The sequence below is a fragment of the Electrophorus electricus genome, chromosome 3 (assembly GCF_041902795.1).
Source record: "Electrophorus electricus isolate QZ-2024a chromosome 3, ASM4190279v1, whole genome shotgun sequence".
Lineage (NCBI taxonomy): Eukaryota > Metazoa > Chordata > Actinopteri > Gymnotiformes > Gymnotidae > Electrophorus > Electrophorus electricus.
The window spans coordinates 5,195,001-5,205,533 of NC_137499.1; the positions used below are offsets into that span (position 1 = coordinate 5,195,001).

The 10,533-nt window shown below is 39.3% G+C and overlaps 2 protein-coding genes across 7 annotated transcripts; one reads left to right on the forward strand and one right to left on the reverse strand.

Moving 5' to 3' along the window:
- The first annotated feature begins 749 nt into the window (after positions 1-749).
- On the forward strand, positions 750-9,136 carry anpepla (alanyl (membrane) aminopeptidase-like a). 6 transcript variants are annotated; one of them, XR_014122528.1, is made up of 21 exons: positions 753-1,347; positions 1,712-1,854; positions 2,180-2,319; positions 2,575-2,701; positions 2,785-2,939; positions 3,040-3,153; positions 3,276-3,419; positions 3,516-3,581; positions 3,686-3,751; positions 3,839-4,014; positions 4,333-4,409; positions 5,097-5,227; positions 5,508-5,563; positions 5,816-5,963; positions 6,118-6,209; positions 6,367-6,477; positions 6,609-6,776; positions 7,149-7,289; positions 7,366-7,444; positions 7,909-8,137; positions 8,654-9,136. XR_014122528.1 is itself a non-coding variant. In XM_081709977.1 (20 exons), exons 1-20 carry the CDS (start codon positions 836-838, stop codon positions 8,059-8,061), a joined length of 2,751 nt encoding a protein of 916 aa, XP_081566103.1. In that variant the 5' UTR covers positions 752-835; the 3' UTR covers positions 8,062-8,538. The 6 variants fall into 6 exon arrangements, 5 of the variants coding, with proteins under 5 accessions (XP_081566105.1, XP_081566103.1, XP_081566104.1 ...); XM_081709977.1 differs by lacking the exon at positions 8,654-9,136 and having other exon boundaries at positions 752-1,347; positions 7,414-7,444; positions 7,909-8,538; XM_027004523.3 differs by lacking the exon at positions 8,654-9,136 and having other exon boundaries at positions 7,909-8,538.
- Positions 9,137-9,475: 339 nt separating this feature from the next.
- mespaa (mesoderm posterior aa) lies at positions 9,476-10,378 on the reverse strand. Its single transcript, XM_035533283.1, has 2 exons — positions 9,692-10,378; positions 9,476-9,526 (listed from the first exon to the last, which is right to left on the reverse strand). The coding sequence occupies exons 1-2, from the start codon at positions 10,376-10,378 to the stop codon at positions 9,476-9,478; spliced, it is 738 nt and encodes a 245-aa protein (XP_035389176.1).
- Positions 10,379-10,533: the final 155 nt, after the last annotated feature.

Consider the following 10,533-nt stretch of genomic DNA (forward strand, 5'->3'; position numbering starts at 1 on the left):
TCAGATTCTGATTTCAACATAGTTAAAGTAGAGTGTCTGTGGTCTGTGCATATCAAAGCTTTGATGGCAGGACATTTTTGGGATAGAAATTAAATATATTTAATGTAAATATGGAAATCTTTTTGAGGTTTTCATTATCTCCCCATTGAGCATTTGCTAATGATATGGCATTTTCTGCAAGTCCACAAAACTGCTTGCAGGCTATGACCCAGGTTAACATCCGTTGCTGCACACCGGCTCCCTGGTCCTGTGGTGATGAAGTGATGTCTGTGCAAACCTTCTGGGAAGATGTGAAGCAGTCAATTGACTGGAGCACTACTACACCTGTAAAAATTGACATTAATCTGATTTAGATTGTTCTAGTAGAGCACTCATTTGCTCAGGAACACTAGCTATATTAAAAATGAGAACTGCTTAGCTTTCGGCATGTAATGCATAAGCCCTTCAGCATCAAGTCACAGACTGAAGAGGTTTTAGTGAACTCAAATTAGTATTCAGTGTAATTTGTTAACCACTCAAGTCAATCAATAAATAAAAAATATTTGAGTTTCTCGAGAAGGATCAAGGATCTATTAATGAGTGCATGTATGATGCGTGATAATTTTTTTAAAAATTGTAAAAAACATTTTTTTGTAGAAGTACATGAGCGATTAGATTTTTAGTGATTTAAGGGAAGTGGTTAAGCTGGTTGGTAACTCAACACTGTCAGCATTTTAAGACAAGTTCTGACAGCACAGATGTCCCTCTCCTAGCCCAATTACTTCCTTCTTTACATGTGAGCTTATTCTTCAAGACACTATACAAACCCTCTCAGACTTCACTTTAGCCTACAGATATGTGGAAAGGTTGTATTATTGCCACTGTGGCTGCTGTAACAGCAGCCATAATTATTGCTTTCTTCATTTTCTCCAAAGCGGCAGTACCACCAGAGATGAAACCTTGGGAAAAATACAGACTACCGGCAACTTTGTCACCCCAATATTACAATGTGACTCTTTGGCCTCGGCTTGAAATGGACACCAACGGGTTGTACATTTTTACTGGGCACTCTGGGGTTGCCTTTGTGTGTATGAACAAAACAAGATGGATCCTTATTCACTCCAACAAGCTGAACTACATACTGACACCAGATGGACACCATGCGATGCTGACGGGCATGGCTGGTACAAAGGCCCCAGCCATTAAGAAAACCTGGCTTCAAGTGGAAACTCAGTACCTGGTGGTTGAGCTCAGTGAGAAGCTGCAGGTTGGAAAGACATACTGGCTCTTCACCGAGTTCCAGGGGGAGCTGACTGATAGCCTTGGAGGATTCTACAGAAGTGAATACTATGAGGATGGAGTGAAAAGGTAAGGCATGGTTAAAAACATAAATATAAGGATAATCACAAACTTCAGTAAGATATTTTTATTTACAGCATTTGGAATACGTTCTTATCCAGAGTGGTTTACAGTACCAGGAATGTGTATAGATATATAAGGGAAGAGGTATACAAGATATACATTTTCCAAAGTATATTTGCTGGTTCTACTCTAAATAGAGCTACAGGAGTACAAGTTGTTTTGTCCTTTAAGTTGATGAATATGGTTTATTTTTGAAGGTAAGAAAAATCCCCATTGTCCATTGTTATAATGAAAGATGACTACAGTAGTTACAATATGTAATATAGTTAATATCTCCTTTTAACTGAATATCTACTGCTGCAATCTTCAGGGTTGTTGCCACTACTCAGATGCAGCCCACTGATGCCAGGAAAGCCTTCCCATGCTTTGATGAGCCAGCAATGAAGGCTGTCTTTCACATGACGCTCATTCACGTACCTGGGACAAAGGCACTTGCTAATGCCATGGAAATTGGTAACTTAACAAAAAATAAATACCACCCCCCCCCCCAACTCAACATAACAGAGATATTCAAGTTTGCAATCTATTACTACATATTTTCCATTCATCCAGAAATGCTTTAAACTATATCGGGTTCCATATTGCATCATATGACTACGAATCTTGCGTTCTAAAAAAGAATTCAGAAGTACTTAAGTAAAGGCTTTCATATTAAGCTTTAAAGTCCCTGTTAAGATTCCTTGTCATGATGCATGAGCAAACGGATGTCTACTTTGCTGTAAAACTGTAAAAATACTTTAATGTACTTTGTACATGTTCCTTTATTTGATTTTTTAAGGCACAAAATTGATCACTCTGAACAATCAAACGGTTTTACAGACCAAGTTTGAACCCACTAAAAAGATGTCGACATATTTGTTGGCCTTCATTGTCAGTGACTTTGATTTCATAAGGGCACCCCAACGGGAAAAGGTTTTGGTAAGAATTATGAAATCCTCACTCTGTGTTTCCTTGGTATACTTCGGCTTGACTCATACTCCTTTAGCTTGGAATAGAGCTTTACTTTGCACTTAAGGCATTAAATGTATAAACAAAATTTGAAACTAATTAAATGCTCTTACCAATCCTGCTTCTTCTACACATGTCAGATTATGTTTTGATTTGCTATGTAAATAGACTTTTAAAGACTGAGAAACCATGTAGTTTAAACTGTAGTTCTATAACCCTTTTTAGATCAGAATCTGGGCTCGAAGAAAAGCCATTAACTCCGGACAAGGAGACTATAGCTTGAACATCACTGGCCTCCTCCTTGATTTCTTTCAGTACTACTACAACACCAGTTACCCACTACATAAATCAGGTACAAATCCGCAATGAAAGGAAGTTACAGTTGAGTGTTGTGTGGTGTCCACTTTTATTTTTGGGTATTGATCTCCCCTGCAGACCAAGTTGCGTTGCCTGACTTCAGTGCTGGGGCCATGGAAAACTGGGGTCTTGTTACTTATAGAGAAACAACCCTTTTGTATGATCCTGAAGTTTCCTCCAACGAAGACAAAGAAGATGTGGTGATTGTAATTTCCCATGAACTTGCACACATGGTATGAACATAGCACCTAGTCCTAAACCAATTATAACCTTTAACAATGACTTACTGTATGTTTCATACATCACTTATGGATGAATTTTTAATTGTCCCAGTGGTTCGGGAACCTTGTGACCATGAAATGGTGGAATGATGTGTGGTTAAATGAAGGCTTTGCTACCTATGTCTCATACCTTGGGGCCAGTGAGGCTGAACCCACCTGGAGCATTGTAAGGAGTCCTCCTATCAATGAGCCATATGACCTTTCACATATAAGAAGTGGTGTAGTAATACATTAGAAGAAGCCAATGCATCAAATACAACACTTGTTGAAGTGCCATTTCCATTCTAGAAAGACCTGATGGTACTGGATGTGATTCAGCCAGCACTTCTTGTCGATAGCCAGGGATCCTCTCACCCACTGTCCTGCTTGGAAGATGCGATCAACACACCCAAAGAAATTTCTGCGTTGTTTAATTCTATCACCTACAAGAAGGTAGCCCATTCACTTTGTTCTTTAGTATACAAAGAGATTTATTGGTATTTATGGTATTTACTGTGTTTTGTTTTGTTTTGTTTTTTTTTACTACAGGGGGCTGCTGTGTTAAGAATGCTCTCAGAAGTCTTATCTGAGCCTGTCTTTGTCAAAGGACTTATTGTACGATGTTCTGTAACTTATAGGTTAAATGTGTTAGGTTAAATTAAAGAATTTGCCAAATGCATAATTTTAGAGAGAATCATTTTAAGACACTGTCTTCACAGGCCTATTTGAATCAGTTTGCATATGGCAACACTGTCTACACAGACCTATGGGGGCAAATTCAGGCTGTAAGTTGAATTTTATTCGAGTATAATATGTTGTCATATGTTCTACTAAGAAAAATTGGCTTATTGGAAAATTGTGTTTGATTTAAGGTGGTAGACCTAAATCCAGAGTTAAATCTTCCAGCCACTATTAATGAGATCATGAACCGCTGGACTCTCCAAATGGGTTTCCCAGTGGTCACTATTGACACTCAAACAGGAAGAATCACCCAAAAGCTTTTCTTGTTGGACCCAGACACACAGTTGGGCAGACCATCTTCTTATGAGTATGTTCATTATACTGCACATCACAAAAGTAGTAATGTTCATTTTTTCCTTGAGATTCTAAATGAAAATGGACTTATTTCAATCATGGTATACAAATTTTTTGGGGGAAAAAAGTTTAAATTTGAAGAAAGGACTAAAGTCACACACATGTTTCATGACTACAAATGTCAGTTGCAAATGTCAGTTGAATGTTCATGAGCTAGATCATACTAAAAGGTCAGAATGGTTCAGTTTAGGCGCAGGGGTAGGTCATACACATGACTACATCTGTCTAGGTAACTAAATTAAATTTTCCTCTCCTTCTCATGGTGCTACAGGTATGAATGGTTTGTGCCTATCAAATGGATGAAGAATGGTACTAACATGGGTCAGTACTGGCTGCTTAATGAAACAGGTATAATAAATATCACACTCATTACTCATTTTATATATGTATAATGTAGAGATAGTGATGAAGTACACAAGGTTTTCAGGCAAACAGTACATTTCAGACAGATGTCCTTCATCAGCTGTGCAAATCACAGCTTTTGCTTTACATGCACATCTGATGAAGAATCTTTGTCTGAAATATATATTCCAATACATAAATTCCAGAGAAACAATACGTTTTGAATATAAGAAGTCCTTTATCAGATGGGCAAGCACAGAACTGCTGAAGTTCTAGGACGTGGAAATAGTTTATATTAGAAAAAGTACATATTTAAACCTTAACCTTCATTCCATGGGATTCTGAAGTTCCAAGAGTGTAGATCAGTTTCCTAACTTCATTGCTGCCATAACAACAACTACAAATGCAAACAGATATGTAATTAATGCAATGTCCATTAGAAATGAATGCCTTGCCACTGGAAATGACAAATCACCAATTTTGATGATCTGAAGATATTGCATTGGAAACCTTGCGTACGCCATTGCAATTTTGAATCTTTTACTGCAGTACGCTACAGTTACCGATTCCCACTCCCCAGAGAAGGTCCTTAATCAGTCATTCAAGAAAGGTGCTTTTGTATATGTACTCTGTCTCTGCACTGCAATTTGTGCAATCTTTATGGATTTGTTTCTTAATTGTCTAACTCTACAGATACCCATTTGTCTATGAAAACAAATAACAAATGGGTGTTGGCCAACCTGAATATCTCAGGGTTCTACAGGGTTAACTACGACTCCCAAAACTGGCAGCGTCTTCTCTCACAATTAACTACAGACCATACGGTCAGATCTACAATTCCTATAATCATCATACAGCACCAGTCAAATATTAAATTCATATCATCATACACTATTTGACACTATTTGCTTGAGTTTTTTGGAAATAAATTAAATCATCCCACATCATCCACTATTCATATTTGTCTTGAAAACGAAATTAGAAACAAAAAAAGAAAAATTCACAGCATGAGCATTCAGATATTTGCAAAAATCCAAACTCAACCTTTTTGACCTTCATTGGCAATCTGTGACTAACAAGTGTGATTCTGCTGTCTAAATACAGGCCATACCTATAATCAACAGGGCTCAAATTATTGATGATGCTTTCAGCCTCTCCAGGTAAATCCTCTCCTCTGACTAAATAGCTCTATTGGCCAACATGGAGCAATCAACAATTTGCTCTACTCAATTTTTTTCTAATATAGTTTTGAATATTTAAGTGCTGAGTTTGTGTTATTTATTATATTAATACTTTTTCTTGTGGTTTCATCCACATGAAATCTAACAACCTCTCTCACTTACAAAACATTTGGCCAATTAGTGTAAGATTACAACAAAATGATTTGTAACTCTTTTGGTGATCCTCCCAAGGGCAAAAATAATCAGCACAACTGTGGCTCTGAGCACCACCAAGTATCTCTCTAAGGAAACAGAGTATGTGCCATGGGAGTCGGCCGTTAGGAACTTGAATCATTTCTCAGATATGCTTGAACAGACTGAAGTCTATGATGCAATGCAGGTAAATAAATTTCAGATTAAGGCTTATTTGTACTGATGTAATTACAGGGAAAGTGCATTTTACTTAAACTCTTTGAGAGCAGGTTGTTCCCAAAATATGTTTGGGATCACAAATATTCATCAAATTCTAACCCAGTGTTACATAACCATTGTAGAACTATTTACGGCAAAAAGTTCAGCCCCTGTTCACTTACTTCAAGAAAATCACATCAGACTGGACACAGATTCCTTCAAGGCACACTGACCAGTAAAGATCAAATTTCTTTAAAATCTGCATATTTACATATTAAGACATCTGCAACTTTAATGTTTCAGGCGCATAACTATTATCTAATTGAGCTATAGTTTTGAAGAAATATTAGTACGTACTCAGTACATTGCCTAACTTCAGCACATCTTCACAGATACAACCAGATTAATGCAATTTCACTTGGATGCAAAACTGGGGTGGAAGGATGCATGAATCTTACCAGCATGTGGTACAACAAGTGGATGGAGAATCCGAGCAAAAACCTGTAAGTCCCTTTCTGATTTCAGCTTCGCTTCGCTGAAAGAACCTAAGCTAAGTCCAGGTCAGCTCGGGTCACTGTCTCTTTCTTTGTCCTTCTCACATTTTTATCCTATTAACTACCAAATCTTGTTCCAGAATTCACCCCAATTTGAAGGCGACGGTGTACTGCTACGCCATCAGCATTGGAGGTGACGCAGAATGGGAATTCGGTTGGAAGATGTACAAGAATGCCACCATTGCAGCAGAAGCAAAAAAACTAATGTCTGCTTTGTCATGCACCAGAAAGCCCTTGCTCCTGCAGAGGTGAGCCCACACACTCTGGGGTAAGCCATTGTTCAGCAGGCACCATTTAGAGGGTGAGACACCAAAGGATGTTTTCTAAGATGAAAATCTCAAGAACTGGTTGTATTCACTCAGAAATACTCAATCCAGTGCAAGTCTATTGTTACCACATTCTCTATCAGTAGCCATTATGCCAGTAAAGGCCTAATTTGGCAAAAGGCTAAGGTCAGGCCTGCAAGTTATTCATTGATTTCCTATTACAATGGAGAATATTCTCTCTATTACAAAACATTTCAAACTAGATTTTTAATAAATCAATCATTTTTATTTTGCTCTCATGCTTTTGTTCAAATGAAACTGAAGCAAAACCAGTATTTCTTTTCTTCATCCAAGGTACCTGAAATACACATTAGATCCAAACATGATTAGGAAGCAGGATGTTGCCTTCATCATGGCACATGCTGCCAGCAGTGTAGTTGGACGGACCCAAGCCTGGAACTTCATCAGAGCCAACTGGCATCACTTTGTCAAAGAGTAAGTAAAATTTCAATATCTGTGTTTATTGTTACATAAGATGTTTGATAAGAACTGTGGGCTTTGTGTGCTACAGCTATGATGGGTTCTACTCATTTGGATATATTATGTTGCTTGTAACCAGGAGGTTCTCCACAGAAACTGAGCTGAACCAGGTATGTTAAAACGGCCACGACTGTGTGTGATAAAGATGACAAAGTTCATAGTTATAGACAATTCATGACAGAATGAATTTGATAAAAGCAAACCTCAACATTTAAGCCATTATTATTTGGCAGACAGCCATTGGCCATTCTTATCACTGGCCTTCACTAAACATGTAGATAGCCAAGAGGAAAGGCACCAGCTATCTGGCAGCAGAGGAGAAGCATTGCTGGGAAACGCAAGCCAACAGGAAAAGCATAAACACAAGGCAGCGTTAGTATGGGAGATGATGTGCTAGTCAGAAATTTGTTGACAGAAAGAACATGAGGCAAGGTTACATGATTTCCTGCTCCTTTTCCTATACAATAACATGCATCTTTCCCATCTGTGACGTTTCAGGCCACAGAGTTTTCCAATCACTTTATTTTTTAGCTGCAGTACTAAAATCAATGCCTCTCCACGCATTCACCCACAGCTGCAACAGTTCCGAGATGAAATTGCCTCTGCTGGTTTGGAGTCTACAGTTTGGACAGTGGACCAGCAGATTGAGAGAACGAAAGCTAACATGAAATGGGTGGCTGAAAACAAAGAACAAATTAAAAAGTGGCTAACAGAAGAATCAGCCTAGGTAGTTGTGGAGGGGAGCGCCCCAGCCGCTACCCACAACCCCTTTCATCTGCCCGAGGGTGAACAACAGCATTGTGGTAGGAGTCTCCCAGTGACACGCCCAACCCATGATGGTCAAAGGCTATCCAGTCACTTTCCACCCTCTGCTACCTTGCTCTTTGGGAATTCTCTCAGGTGCAGTTTAGCAGGGACTATTATTTGCATAGATTATCTAATATGTCTTTCAAAATGAGAGGGAGAGAGGAAACCTACCACACAGCCCACACACTGTACTTTTTCCAAAGTAATGATTATAGCATAGAGCCCATGCATTTACATTTTTGCTGAAATGAATTAATGCTATAAAATGATAAGGTTTTATATTCCTAAATGTAGATTTTGCAATTTATATTCATTTTAAGGGCCATTTAAGAATAATACATACTGCTGTACTTTTCCTATTAAATACTTAAAATACGTGAAAATAGTATTTTTTTGTGATTTTGAAGGACATCTGGTTCTACTTAATTCTCTAAATATTTTCTTTATTTACTAAAAAAAGAGTATAAAATGAAACAATGATTTCTTCTGCCCCTAAAACTTTTCGCTCCCAGAGGAAGTAGACAGGACATGCCGCACAGATGGACAGAGGAAATGTCACGCCATCGTCGTGTCTAGGAACAGCTGTGGTCTTGTCACCTTCGAGATGGGATGTTTTCAATTACACATGCATACACACCCCAGGAAGGCAGCTGTTGTTCTTTCGTTAGTGCAGGAGAGTTTAGACAAAATAAGTTGCTAAACAAAAAAATTAATTCAAGCAAATGCATTAACCTCCTATACCTCATTTGTTCACATTGTGCAAGCCAGTGTAATACGAAAATTTAGAGATTTGACTTTTACATTTCAGAGGGGGATTCCCACTGAGTGGAATGCTGCACTTTGTTTACTGGCAAGCAGTGTTATAAGGTTTACGTGGTGAGAATGAGTTTACTCTGCTGACCATCTTATTTTTAACTCGGCAGGGGACCTTCCTTCAATGTGTTCCCTCCTTCTAGTGTGATGCTGCTGTCACCTACCCGACTACTTTAGGGTGTATTTGGAATGTCAGGAATTAAAAGTAGAATTAAATGTCAATGTTAGTATTAAATACAAACTTTAAAAAACTTGTGTTTAAGAATAATATTTATGAAATATTCAGGATGTTTGTAAATACTTTAATGATAAGTCAAACACAAAGGTAATATTCTTTCGATTATAGTTTATTTTTTTTAAACAATTGCAGTCAATAAATATAAATCTCTTTTAAATTATAAAAATATAAATAGGTATTTTTAAAATACAAACTATTTACAGCCATAAAATATTAGCAACATTGCACAAGGTATTTGTCTACCATTAATCACTTAACACTGTCCATAGAAACAGTACTGTTGCTAGGGAAACCAATAATCAAAAGGTGAAGACAGGCTGCCGTTATCTGCTTCCTGGAAAACAAAAGAGAAGATATGAATCATTAGGTTATGCATTGTTGTATTATCAAGGCACTGTTGCATGTACTGTACAACAATGACTAAACCAATATTAGCTGTTAATGCAATGCTCAGCAGTTTATCTAAAATGCATATTGGGTATTTTAAAAAAGTTCATACCTGATAGTACGGCAAATTTAAGAACTCCTGAGCAGAAAAGCTATGTGTTTGTGGGGTGGCTTGATTGAAGCTGTCTGTGTGGGAAATGCCTGTTGTGCCAGGGTTCTGTATCTCCATTGCAAAATTCTCGTGAGCTGCCTCTTCTTGGCTGAGGCCGAGCTGGGCAGACAGGTGGGAGATGTAACGGATGGTGAGTCGCAGGGTCTCGATCTTGGTCAGGGTCTGGCCGACGGGGGCCACCGACGGAGGCAGGTAGGTCCTGAGGTGGTGCAGAGCTTTGGTCAGGTCCCGCATCCTCAGCTTCTCCCGCTCGCTGGCGCTCTGACGCTTCACGCCGGGGAACTTTGTCCGCGGACGTCCTGTCCTCTTGGGCGGCTTTGCCGCTTTCTTTTCCTCCCGATTACAGGCGCTCTTGGTGGGTGAGCTCTCCAGAGCTCTCCCCTGCCCACTTCCGTGGTGGTAGGTCGGAGGGGAGAAGCAGCAGGAGTCCGTGGAGGAGACTGGCGAGAGGCTGCTGCAGGCACTATAGTAGCCGGCATCGGAGGCGGCGTAGCTTTGCTCCACAAGGCTCTCGCAGTCAAACAGAAAGCCAGTGCCGTCCTGGAGCTGGAAAAGAGAGTTGGAGACGTCCATGTCTTCTCTGGGGAGTGTTGGAGATCCTACTGCCTGAGGGTGCTTCTCCAGCATATATCCTCCATGAGGTGCGAGGTGGCACCTCCAGTAGTTGTCCTTGAAACTGAGAGGCGAGGTGACACCACACGCAGGGGGTCCATGGGAAAGAGCAACTCATCCAGGCTCAAGTGTGAGGTGTGAGCTCTAGAAGAAACACCTAGAAATGGATT